Source organism: Equus caballus, chromosome 22 (genome assembly GCF_041296265.1).
Source record: "Equus caballus isolate H_3958 breed thoroughbred chromosome 22, TB-T2T, whole genome shotgun sequence".
Lineage (NCBI taxonomy): Eukaryota > Metazoa > Chordata > Mammalia > Perissodactyla > Equidae > Equus > Equus caballus.
In genome coordinates, this window is record NC_091705.1 from 25728703 (window position 1) to 25741742 (window position 13040).

The 13040-nt window shown below is 46.1% G+C and overlaps 1 protein-coding gene across 1 annotated transcript in view; it reads left to right on the top strand.

The window, feature by feature from the left end:
- The first annotated feature begins 767 nt into the window (after positions 1–767).
- The window catches only part of CHMP4B (charged multivesicular body protein 4B), a 40977-nt gene continuing 28704 nt past the window's right edge, over positions 768–13040 (top strand). The window contains exon 1 of the mRNA XM_023626380.2: positions 768–1158. Within this exon, the coding sequence (XP_023482148.1) occupies positions 969–1158 (190 nt within the window). The 5' untranslated portion in view covers positions 768–968. The remainder of the gene's footprint in view (positions 1159–13040) is intronic.

A 13040-nucleotide genomic window follows, 5' to 3' on the forward strand; every position in this document is an offset into this window, starting at 1 on the left:
AAAAAGTTCTGGGTGTCTTCCTGGTTTAATTATTATTGTGCATGATGATGACCCAGAATACACAGGAATAAAATACACAGTTTTGAGTACCTACTGTGCAAAGCCTATGCTAAGTAAGCATTTACATTCCCTATCTCACATAAGCTTGAGAGTGGTCCTGTTATCATCTCCAGTTTACAGTTTGGGAAAATGAGGCACACAGAGTAGGGGAAGTAACTTGCCTAAATAAATATTCAAGGTAGGTTTTGAATCTTTGCAGTCTAACTCCAGTGCCAAGTTAGAAGTAGAGGCTGTTAGCCTCTACTAGGTTTCAAAGAACCTATTAAGTGAATAAAGAGTAGAAAGGCATTCCAGGTAGAGGGAACAGCACATGTAAAGACAGGACTAATAAGTTAAGCTAGTCAGTCACTCAATTTCTCTGAGTCTTGGTTACTCACCTGTAAAATAGGAACAGTATAATCTGTCATAGGCTTGTGAGAACTAAATGTGATAATGTATGTAAGCACTTTGCCCGGATCACAGAATGTCCATAATGTTAATTACTGTTTTCTTAAATAATGTTCTCTCTTTTCTGTCATTATACCCCTACTGTGAGGATTCACAGGGAAACTACATTTCCCAGCATGCCACCTCGCCCTTTTACCCTAGCTAGACCGAAAAGACGCGCCGCTGAGAGCCTCAAGCCGGAAAACTACAGCCTCCCAGCGTGCCGCGCGCCTCTCTCCACTAGATTTGAGGCAAGGCCGGCGCGTTGCCTACCGGGAGTTGTAGTCAGCGGCGCGTTGCCCTGACGCCGGCAGGGCCGGGCGTGGGGGCCTGTGGGAGGTGGCGCGGCCGGGCCCAGCAGCTGGGCGGAGGCGGTGGAGAGGCCTGCGGCGGCAGGGAGCGACGGGGCCGGGAGCGGGCGCCGGAGCCGAGCCTAGCCGAGCCGGAGCGGACGGCGCAGGCCGGCGCGGCTAGCAGCAACCATGTCGGTGTTCGGGAAGCTTTTCGGGGCGGGAGGGGGTAAGGCCGGCAAGGGCGGCCCGACCCCCCAGGAGGCCATCCAGCGGCTGCGGGACACGGAGGAGATGCTAAGTAAGAAGCAGGAATTCCTAGAGAAGAAGATCGAACAGGAACTGACGGCCGCCAAGAAGCACGGCACCAAAAACAAGCGCGGTGAGTCGGCCTGGCCCCCTCAGACTCCCCCGGGCTCCCTGGCCCGGCCTCCAGCTTCGTCAGACTCGCCCCAGAGTCTGCTCGGATCCTGGAACTCTTCCGCCGTGAGACTTCCTTCTGTGCCTTTCTGGGCCCAGGACTCTCCGTCTGACTCCCTCCAGTGTCTCCCCGAGCCTTGGACTTCTCCGCCATCAGACTCTCATCCCAGCCTTCTCCCCTCAGGCTCTCCCCGCTCTGCCAGGCCCCTTCAGACCCTGATTTCACAGCACTTTCCTCCTCCCTCACTCTGTCCCTTTCTCTTCCGCCTTTTTCTGCTCTCTCTGGCCTGCCTTCACTCACCTTCCCAGATAATGCCGCCGCCGCCTCCGCGGCTCATTTCTTTCCCCCATCCTATCGCTTGTGTCCTTCCTGGTCCCACCTTTGCCCTCTCCCGACCCCTCCGTGGAGTCCTTGAGCTACCCCTGGCCTCTCCCCATCCTCCTGACTCAGAATTCTCCTTGAGAAGCCTCCTTGATGGAGAGAAAAGGGGACTGGGGGAGAGGAGACCCCTGGTTCAGGCTGTGTTCACTTGCTGAGTGAACTTGAGCAAGTTGCTTTCCTTCTTGAGGCCTCATTTTCCCATCCATCAGCCAGGGTTTGGCCTCCCAGAGGCCTAAAGTGCCATCCAGCTCTGTGATTCACGTCTTGTTGCCTCATAGCTAGGTTTTATCAGTTTCGCTTAGCACAAGCCTTCACCCTGTGACTCACCTCTACCCAATCCGTCTGTTCCAGAAATAGGGATTCCATTCCTCCATTGGCCCCAATTCCTCCCCGGTCCCCACTACTGGGTTCAGGGCGGGGATATTGAACCTTGAGGCGTGCTTACTTAGCTTTCTGTCGTTGTATGGCTTTCTGGGCAAGTGCTTTGCGTTCTTAAGTAAAGTGAATGTGAACATAGTTTAATAACTGTAAAGCAATTTAGAAATATTTGATTTTTCTTGTTGTTATGGCAATATGAAAGTGAACCATAGAGTGACAACCCTCCCCCTCAGAGGGGGGTGAAGGTGAGAGAGGTTTAGGAGCTGTACAAACAAGTATTTAACGCGGAAGTCTGCTAGTCACTAGCTGTGTGACCTTGAGCTAGTTCTTTTACTACTCTGAAAGGAAGATCGTGGATTTACAGTGCCCAGCACGCAGTAGAGGCTAAATATGTTTTCTTCATTCTAACAGAAGAAGAAAATAGCCCATCCTGAGGATACTCCTCTGTTGATAGGCAACACATACTCTGGAAATTATTTTTGAGTGCTTATTGCATGCGCTGTGTTCACAGGGTGAACAAAACACAGCCTCCACCCTAATGAGGGAGAAGACAAACAGGAAAATAAATGAAGAAAATATTGCCTAGTGGTGACAGGTGCTTAAAAAAAAAATGATGTGATAGGGAGTGATGGGATGGGAAGGGGTGTCACTTTAGATAGAGTGGTCAGGTAAGGCCTCTTTGAAAAGGTTGAGTTTGAACTGAGTCCTAAGAAGGAACCAGCTCTGTAAAACTCAAGGGGAGGAGCCTTCCAGGCAGGGAGAACAGTGTAAGAAAAGTCCTGGAGGTTGGTTTGTTTTAAGAGATGGAAGAGCTGTGTCTGGAATGTAGTGATTGAAGGGGAGAGTGGTGTGAAATTAAGAGGGTGGGAGTGGACTTTGCAGTTCCTGATGAAGAGTTTGGATTTTGTTCCAAGTGGATGGAAAGCTGGTGGAGGGTGTTGTGCAGGAGCGTGTCCTAATCATTGATATAGTTTTAAGTTCAAACGTCATGGGGCTGCTCTTGGGAAAGTAGACCAGTGTGGGGTGAGAGCAGAGGAGCGGGGGGACCGGTGAGAAGGCAGTTGCAGTCATCCGTTTGTGGCGTGGACTCCAGTTGTAGCTCTGGAGAGGGAGAGCAGGGTTAGATTTTGCTGGCTCCAGCTTTTTTCCCTGATGACTCTCCCCAGTCAGGATCCTCTGTTGTGCATGGTAATCAGAGTCCTTGTTTTTACCAGTCTGCGTTTTGGAATGCCTTGCCCATTGCAGGGTGGTGGAGGAGGGTGGCAGTTTACCTCACCTCTCATCTGGGAGCGCTATTCTCCTGTGATCTTTTGGTCAAGAGCTGGTTTAGTTTCTGTAGTTTTAGAGGTGATTGAATTGACTTCCCAGAGGCTGCCAGCAGGCTGTGGAGGACCAGCCTCAGTTAGTTGTAATAGCTTTCCTCGAAAGCAGTTTGTCATCTTCACTTTGCCTGAGAGGGCAGGAGCTGCTGTAACCAGCCCTTCTTTTTGCATCCTCTGGGGGAAAGGTTTTATCTGCTTATTGGGATAGTGCTGTGAGTTGTTAACACCGCCACATACCATTCATTTAGTCACTTATTGACTCGCTACTGTGCCAAGACATGGAGAATCAGAGAGAAAAATACTTTGCCCTCCAGTAACTCAGGATTACAAGTGTTTTTTTTCCCTTTGAGTTTGTGTGTGTGTGGAGTGGGGCTGGGAGGGAGACAGGGAGGGAGGAGAGGAGGGAGGGAGGGAAGGAAACATACCAGTCAGTGCTGAAACATGAGTGTGTACATAGGGCTGAGCCTGAAGAGGAGGAAGTTCCTGGCTCCAGGGCAAAGGACAAGGGAGGCTTCACAGAGGAGGCAGATGTGAGGCGGGTCTGTAAGAAGTTTGGGGAGTAGTGAGAGTGTCTCCTGGTGGAAGTCTGTTGGGCTGGATGGCAGATAGGTAACCTGGGGAGTGGCCTGTATGTAGCCTTTAGACCTTGACCTGGAGCTGGTGAGGAGCCGTTGGCTGTCTTAAAGCAGAAGAGATAGATCAGCTTGGATTTTGGAAAGAGCACTCCAGCAGCAGCATAAAGGAGGGAGTGTAGACCAACAAGAAGGTACTGGAGGCAGGAATCCAATAAGGGATAAGGATAGAATCTCATAGACATGGATTTGAGCCATAGCTTTGTCACTTACTAGCTGTGTGCCTTGGGCAAGTTACTCTGCACCTCAGATTCCTCCTCTATAAGTAGTGGTACTGGTATTTACCTTATTGGATTAAATTACGTTATGCATGCAAAGCTCTAACCACAGTGCCTGCCATATGGTGAGTGATCAATGAATGCTTGCCATTATCATTATTATAAAGAGACTTGTAATTATTCAGGTGGGAACAAAGGGCCTAGAGTAGAAGCATGGAAAACTAGATGAGAAGTGATAGAGAGCTTGGGTGACTTGTTGGAATTGCGGGCAGACTGAAGGAGAGGGAGGAGTTGAGGATGATTCCCAGTTAAGGCTTGGACACCTGAGTGGATGATGATGCCATAAACCAAGTTGGGAAACATAGAGGAGGAAAAGTACTTCATAATTGTATAGTCCTTTTAAGTTAGTAAAACTTTTTTTCATATGAGTCTTGAAGCATCCCCTGAGACTGTCAGCTCCATGAGGCAGGATGTGATACGCATGTTCATTGCTGTGTCCCCAGCACCTAGCGTAGTGCCTGGCATGTGGTTAACGTCCAGTAAGTATTTGTTAAATGAATGAAAACAATCTCGTGAGTATGTTCTGTCATTCCCATTGTACACAGATGAAAATGAGCCTGGAGAGAGGATGTAACTCGACTCAGAGACCAGTTCTTCTGGTGGCTGTGGGCATCTTGTGTTCTATCTACTCCCATGATGGCTGAACGTGCGTCATCGTGACCTTCGTCATTGCTCAGCTCATTAAACACCCACCTGTGCAAGGTGTGGTGCTGAGTGGGAGAAAAAGAAATGAGACAGGACCAGGCCCTGCCCTGTGGAGAGTATAGCCAAATGTGGATGCTACCTTTGTGGCGTACACATTGGAAAGATGATAAATTGTCCTTTGAAACAAACCTTTGAAGCTCAAGTAGATTATTTGCAGTGTGCAGGTGTGTTCCAGGCAGTGATTTCACTTAGGAGCCTAGAGCAAAGTTTGGATTGCATGTTTTTTGCAGATTCCTTTTCCTTACCTTTAGTCATGCATTCATTCTTAGGCAGGTGCAGGCTCTTAAACTGTGTCCTAGGACCCATGCTCAGTGCTGGGAGCTCGGTGGTAGGAATTAAGAGAAACCAGAGATGGTCCCTGCCATCAAAGGGACTTAAAAATGATGACTTTTCCTTTTCTATAAAGTGGAAATAATATTCATCTCAAGTGACTACATCTCAAGTGAGGATTAGCTAAGATAATATATGAAAGAGTGTGGCACGTTGTGGGTGTTGAATAAGTATACTTTTCTTCCCTTTTCGGATGCAGTTATTGTTGATTAGACTTCCTTGGTTTGTCAAAATGGGACAGTTCTTTCACTGAGAACTGGATGGAAATCAGGATTACAGTCTGGGTGAAATGACAAAAATCACCCAAACTTAGGACTTTTTTGGTAACTTTCTACACAGTACCTTGTTGGTTTTCTGAGAAAGATCATCAGATATCAAAGATTCTTTTCTTCTTAAGGCATTGTAACTAGTTATGAAATATCTACTAGGTGGTTCAGATTTCCCCTTCTTCCTGTTTTAATAGAAATGGAAACAGTTTGTAGAAAGGATCATATTTTAGTTTAATAGGAGAATTGTACGAGATTGGGAAATGGAGACAGGGTATCTTTTCTTTTGGATTTATGGATGCAAGTCAGTTCATTTGCAGGTTAATTTAGGTTCAGCTGAAAATACCTGATGGGTGCAAAGAGGCCAGGCGCTCACAGGAAATATATCTTTATTAAGTCCTGTTCATTGCTGGCGCTGGTGTGGTGCTTTCATGTTTAATAAAGCTGCCCTAAAACCTTAGCATGGGAAGACATCTTAATAAGTTAAATTTATAGTGAACGTGGCCTTTTGCTTCTCTAGAATCAAGGTATCAGGTTGAAAAGCACAGTATCTTAATGGTGCATGTACCAGCAGGCTCTCCTCTCCCAGAGGCCCTGGGATGGAAAACTCGAAACCCACCCAGGGAACTGAGCAGCGGCAATTTCCCTTGGTGGTGCTTAAATTTCTTGCTTGAAGAAATAGTTGGCCAGATTGGGTTTGGTTTATTTCTTAAGACAGATGGAGTGTCAGAGAGGCCTTATGTGTTGGCTGTCCAAACATGCTAGTGCTTTTGATTCAAATGACAAAATCTTTTTTTGCCCCATTTGGCAGGGAGATTAAATATTTTTAAGTGCCTGCCAGTAGGTTTATAATGTGATTTGAAATTCAGGATAGATTTTCTTTGAAAGTCTAGCTAAATGTGAGGACCTTTGAGCCAGACTGTTTTGCTCAGGGAAGTTGTGAGTTGTCCTGAGTTGGGTTTGAATGTGGAGGACGAGGTCCTGGAGAACAGCCCATGAAGATGTGTGCGAGCCGCACATCCCTGAGGCAGAAAGCCAGGAGCTGATTTGTTTACAGTGGTCCAGAGCCCTGAGATGGAGCTAGGGCTGACCAGGACGAGGGGCTGGAGCTTTTGGGGCCTTGAGGAATTCCTTTGGGTAGGAAAGGTTTATGAAAACTTTGTTCTCTTGCCCAGAACTGTTTTGTGCTGTGCACTGTCTTTTAAAAAAGTGAGAGAGAGGATATTCAAAAAAACCCCCAACAACTACAGATTGGTCATTTTGAGGATGGATGGTTATATTTAGAAGGAAAATTCGAGCATAGCAACAGGAAGCAACAATGGACCTAACTCACATAGTACTGGCATGTTTTTAAGGTGTTTGGCTCAAGTCAGCAGATGTTTATTGAGTTCCTTCTAGGAGGAAGGCAGCATGATGATGTAGGCAAAAGATTTCTTAGTTCAAATGCCAGCCTCACCACTCAGCAGCAATACCTCGGCAGTTACTTATCCTCTCTGAGTCTCAATTTCCCCATCTATAAAGAGGGAATGATAGGGGCCTGCCCTGTGGCATAGTTCTTGAGTCCGGTACACTCTACTTTGGTGGCCCAGGTTCCCAGGTTCCGATCCTGGGCATGGACCTACACCACTTTCAAGCCATGCTGTGGTAGCAACCCACATACAAAGTGGAGGAAGATTGGCATGGATGTTAGCTCATGGCTAATCTTCCTCAAGGTAAAAAAGAGGAAGATTGGCAACGGATGTTAGCTCAGAGCGAATCTTCCTCAGGAAAAAAAAAGGGGGGCGTTCGGGGGAATAATAATACTTACTTCCTACAGTTCTTGTGAAGATATCAAATACGTTGATATCTGTAAAGTGCCTAGCAGAGTGCCTGGTTTCCTAAGTGTAGTCTTAGGTGCAATAAGGGATATAAAGATGGATAAGACACTGCCTTCTCCCTACAAAGGCTCACAGTTCAGTGAGGAGGTCACATTACATGTACAAGTAACTAAGAAAAGGCAAACCATAGTAAGTGTACAAATGAAGTATTAGAGGAAAATGCAGCAGGAAGATTAATTCATCTCTGAGGGTTGGCAGGTTCATCTCACCCAGCTACCCATCCAGTGCCCAAATTCCCTTTGCAGTATTGCTGCCAAGCGATTAACCTCCACTTGAACCTCTCTGCTGACAGGATTTGTCTTAGGTGCTCTATCCTCCCACACTACAGCATAGTCTGTCTTTGGACAGCTCTGAATATAAAGTCACCTTTCTTATTTGGAACTGAGATCTGTCTTCCCGTAGTGCCTACCTCTGGTACAGGTTGGGGTGGTAGCTCCGTAGGGAAGCAGCTTGGGCTGGTGGACACAATATGGGATCTGGAGTTAGAAGGCATGGGGGCAAATCCCAGCTCTGACACTAGACAGTTGTGAAGTGCATTTCTTCCATTGGGAAAACAGGTTGCTAATTCTGCCTCTGGGACCACATAGAACTGGTCTAGTGCCCCTTCTACAGGACAGATCAAAGAAGGTGCTTGTGTCTCAAGCCCGGGGCAGATCTTCTCTGTTCCGTTGAATGTTCGTTGCCTCGCGTTTCTGCCCTTTTCCTTATTACCCTCCTCTGGATGTGCTCCTGTTCATTAGTGTTGCTCTTAAGGTGTGGAGTGGGCAAAGCTGAATCCTCTGAATATTCCAGCCAAGGTTCGAGCGGCATAGCCCAGAACACACAGGACTAGCCATTTGTCTAGGAATTAATTTGGTTCTCTGTGCTGTATGGTCCTGATAATTCCCTTATCACTGAGACAGGTTTTTTTGAAAAGCATTTATGCTTTCCTGAGGCCCTTCGTTAGTAAAGGAACGAGCATCTAGGAACCCCTAAAGTTTGTTTGGCCTTTCTTAAGGAGTCTTAGCTGAAGGATTGGATGATTTAAGTTCTTAACAAGAGCATCTGGCTGGCTTGATTCTCCTGTAGCTGATATTTCTAGCTTTGCCTCCTCCTTCTTCCTTACAGGGCAGAGCTGGCTGGAATGCTTATTTCAGGGTTACAGGAAAGCTATACATGTCTGTGGTTGTGGCTCTTTAGCTCAAATGGTTAGTGGTGTGGTGTAATGGAAAAGCTGCTGGGTTTGGGATCAGAAGACCTGAATTCACATTATACCTCTGCCACTTACTAGTTTTGTGATCTGGGGCTAGTCTCCTCATATTTCTGAGCATCAGCTTCTCCTGTTGCAAAAACAGGGTAGACTATTTACTGTACAACTTTGCTATTCAAGGTGTGGTCTGTGGAAATGCAGACTGTTAGGCCCCACCCAGACCTACTGAAGCAGAACCTGTGCATTTATGAGATCCCCACGTGGTTTGTGTACATGTTAAAGTTTGAGAGACACCTCTCTATTGTTATTGTAGGGATTAAATGAGAATGTTGGGCATTTTTTGTATGTCCATGCCAGTATTTGTTCCTGGACGCTCAGGGATGCTGGCTCCCTGGTCCGTTTCCTCACTCATTTTGCTGCTCAAAGTTGAACTCTTATCCAGCTCACCCTATTCCCAGATACCTTCAGTTACCTCCAAATCCACTGAGGCCATGGAATGCAGATGGTTCAGTAGATGTCTGCCTTCCTTCCCTTGAAGAAGAATTTGAAGCCCGTGTCCTGCTGACGGGGTAACAGTCTTCTTGAAAGAAGCCAGTCATCTGGATAACTGATAAGCGTTCAGTCAAGCTTTCAGTCATGAGGACCCACTGGTTGTCAGGTCCTGGCAGCCACAGTGATAAGTTAGAGGAAGTTCCCATTCTCAGGCAGCACCAGTGCCTGGTGAGGGGACCATTTGGTGAAGAAAGAATTTCCACCCAGTGAGGCTTGTGCAGAGTGTCATAAGGACCCCAGGTGAAGAGGAATTAACTCCACATTGGGGGGCTAGGAAATGATTTTTTTTTTCAGTTATATCTTTTTCCACCAGAAATTATTTTTCAGTGAATTCTGATTTCTTGGTTCAGTGGCTTTGCGGCTGCTTCCTGGTCGGTTTATATCGTGTTGAGACTGTTCTGATCCACCAGCTTTCTGCATCAGGAGGGACAGATGTTCTCTGAGTGCCTGTTCTGTGTTAGGAGCCATCTGAGCTGCCATGTGGATTTCCAGGTGGTGAGCAAGACGCAGCCTGGCCCAGTGGATCCTGCAGTTGAACAGATCTCTGGTGCTCTCAGAGAAAAAGTTATCACAACTAAATAGCCCATACATTTTCTCACTGGAGTCTTAAAGCCACGTAAAGTATTTCTTTCAGGAGCTTATGGGTAAGTAAAACTAGAAAATGCACGAGCTTCTCAGCTAGGGGAGAGGGGGTTAGGAGGGATGATGAAGCAGGAAATACTTACCCTGTTCCATTCTGTAAGATGATATTTTTCTGGATTTGGGGGTGATAGTGAGTTTTTGAGCAGGGATTCCTAATTGGGTTAAAACCCAGCAATAGAGCATTATCTTCTCCTTTTCATCCTCAAAGAGCCAGGTTGCTCAGGGCTCTTGGCCTGGGGCTTGGCACAACCTGCTGAGGAAAGTCCTCCTATTGACAATCAGGGCAGTTGAATTTGCTCAGAGCAGAGAGGCTCTGCAAGTCCTGAGCAGGAGTTCAGACGTTCACCTAATCAGTGTTCCTGCCCAGGTGTCAGGCCCTGCCTTACAGTCCTGCTCTCAGGAGGCTCATGCTCTTGGTGGGGGGATAAACCGAGGACAGGAGTAATTAAAGACCAAAATTGGCTGGAAGTGCCACCCACAGAGTACCCTAGATAGAGCTCGGTGGAGATTCGAAGAAGGGAGCAGTTGCCCCACTTTAGGGCTGAGAGTGACAGTGTGGTCTTTTGCGTTATCAGGAGTAGGTAGCTACGAGGTGGAGTGGGGGTTGGGTGCAAACACTCCTGTTTGGTATATGACACCGCCTCGGATCTAGAGTTACATCTGGAAGTTGCAGAAGAACTTTTGCTTTCATCTAGCTATGTTGAGTAAAGAGTAGTGTATTTGAGAAAAGGAAACTAGGGGTTTTGAAATGGATTTGGATATTGTGCACTGTTTAGGAACTGTGATGTGGAGATCCTAAATCTTTTTGGTCTTAGTGCTGCATAGATAGACATTTGCATTTCATTTCAGGTGGTCCTAAAACAAGGTAGCTAGAAACTTTTGCTTCATTCACGAATCCATTTGACAAGTGTATATTAACTTGAGCTGTGTGCCAGATACTGTCCTAGTTTACTGGGTAAATGCGGATAAAGACAAGTCGTTGCCTCCAAGATGCTCACAATCTAGTTAGAGTGACAAGTAAACAAATATAATTAAGGTACAGTGTGATTTGTTCTAGAAGCATATTCAGAATTCAGAATATAGGATATGCAGTGGAGGGATCCAAAACAGCTGTGTGTGTATGTGTGTTGTTTTAATCTATGTTTTATTAAATAGTTATTTTGGAGAGTATTAGAATGTTAGAGCAGAAAGGAACTCAAAATATATGAAACTTTGAATTAATAGGAAGTTTTTGAGAAAGAAAAACCAGGAACATGGAAATATATGCAGTACTTTTAAACACTTTATTTGAATCAGCCCCTTTGGGGAGAACTTAAGAATGGATAAATGGTTAGCTTAGTTTAGTTATAAAGCAATTAGCTTTAGAATGCTGAATTTAAAGTACACCCTGTTCTGATAATTATTACAAATTTGCTTTATAATTGCCTTACTTCCTACAAAAGGAAGTGGGAACTAGAAACCCTGAGGAGTGGGTTCTTCACTATCTGCATAAGCAGAAGCTGTAAGTTCTTGTTTGTAATCTATGTAAGACAGACCTGATAGTTGTAAAAACAAAAATAAGCCTTGTATGTGTGTGTAGCTTGGCTGCTGTTCTCGGCGGAGGTTTGAAGAGGAGTTGCTACTCAGATCAGGCCGCCAGAAAGACTCCTCCTTAGGGTGAGGAGTTTGATCAGCTCGGTGTCCCCAGAGTTCATTAGACTTTGGAAACATTTCAGGCTCAAATGATTGCTAGTTTCTTACTTCTCCATCAGGTGGATCAGTTGCTGTCACCTCTCCAGAGCAGTTTTTCCCTATAGAATCTTGCACAAAGGCAGTAAGTGGTTGCAGATTGCTTGGCAAGTCTGGGGTTAGAAGTTAGATCTGAGTGTTGAGTTGTAACGGGCTCTGAGAGCCTTCTGTGGCCATGTCTGAGGAGAAGCCAGCACCAGCCTGGCATTCGGCTCCTTGCTCTTAGCGGACAGGTCTGCAGGGCTGGCGCCTGTAGACAGCCTTTCTTATGCTTAGATTTTAGAGGTAATTTTGGAGGTGTTAAGGACAGATAGCAGTATAGGAACACCTTTTCTTAAGTTATTTTCATCTTTCTACAAAAATTATATTTCAAAGTAAAAAGAAAATTTTTTTCAGGAGAAATGTCTTGAGAAAATGAAAACATTCCCCTGTCTTTGGGAAATGCCGTGCACTTTACAAACTTGATCACATTTGGTCTTTTCAGCTACCCCATGTATTAAGTGGTATCACCCTCCCCTCAACTCTCCATTTTAGAGATGAAGAAGCCGAGGTTCAGATTACGTGAGTTGCTGGACCGACCCAGGAGCCTTGGGGATCATTAGGGGGCTCATCACAGTGGGTTCTGGTATCTTTGGCGTTCCTGTAGGGCCGGGACTCCATAGCCTTGAGTGCTTACAATTTAGCAGTGGGCAAAATCCTGTCATTGGCAATCAGTTTTTATATTTCCTCCACAGTGTGAGCACCTGTTATTCTTCAGGGAATACTTCACATTTGTACAGGGTTTTACAGCTTCCAAAGCACTGTCACATACATGATCTTATTTTGAAACTCAGAGAAACTTTATGAGGTAGGTAGGGCAGGTATGATTTTAACCCCATTTTGCAGAGGAGGAAGCTAAGGCTCAAAGCAATGAAGTGGTTTCCCTAGGGACTCAGTCAAGGCCGGTACCGTGCATTAGGCTCCAAGTCCAGTGCTTTCCTGCCACACTGTGCACTGTCCTGGCTCCCTCTTATTAATGCTCAATCTCAGATTCCCTTGCCAACTTCAGCAAGGCTATGTGTCAATAATGGGGGTGGGTCAGGTTGAGAAAGACAAGATTGGGGGTCTTGAGAGTGACTGGATCGTCTTATACACAGTGGGACTAGTGCCAGAGAGAAGACGATGAGGAGACTGTTCGTGTGTGTCTGGAATGGTTTGAGAGCCTTTATTCACTGTTTTCTTTCTTTCATAGTTTGCCACAACATCAGCGTTGTGCATTTCCCAGCCTGGTTTCCATTTCTTTTACCATAAGCAGCTCATTTTCTCAGTAACCTCTAGAGCAGTGTTTCTCAACCTTGGCACTATTGACATTTTGGACTGGATAATTCTTTGTTGTGAGGGACTGTCCTGTGCATCATAGGATGTTTAGTAGAATCCTTGGCCTCTATTCACTAGGTGTCCATAGCACCCCCTCCATTCCAGTTGCGACACTGCTAAATGTCTCCTGGAAGACAAAAACTCCTGGGGTTGAGAACTGCTGATCTAGGGCTGGTCAAGCCATGCTGGTACGGCTCTAGAGCTTCA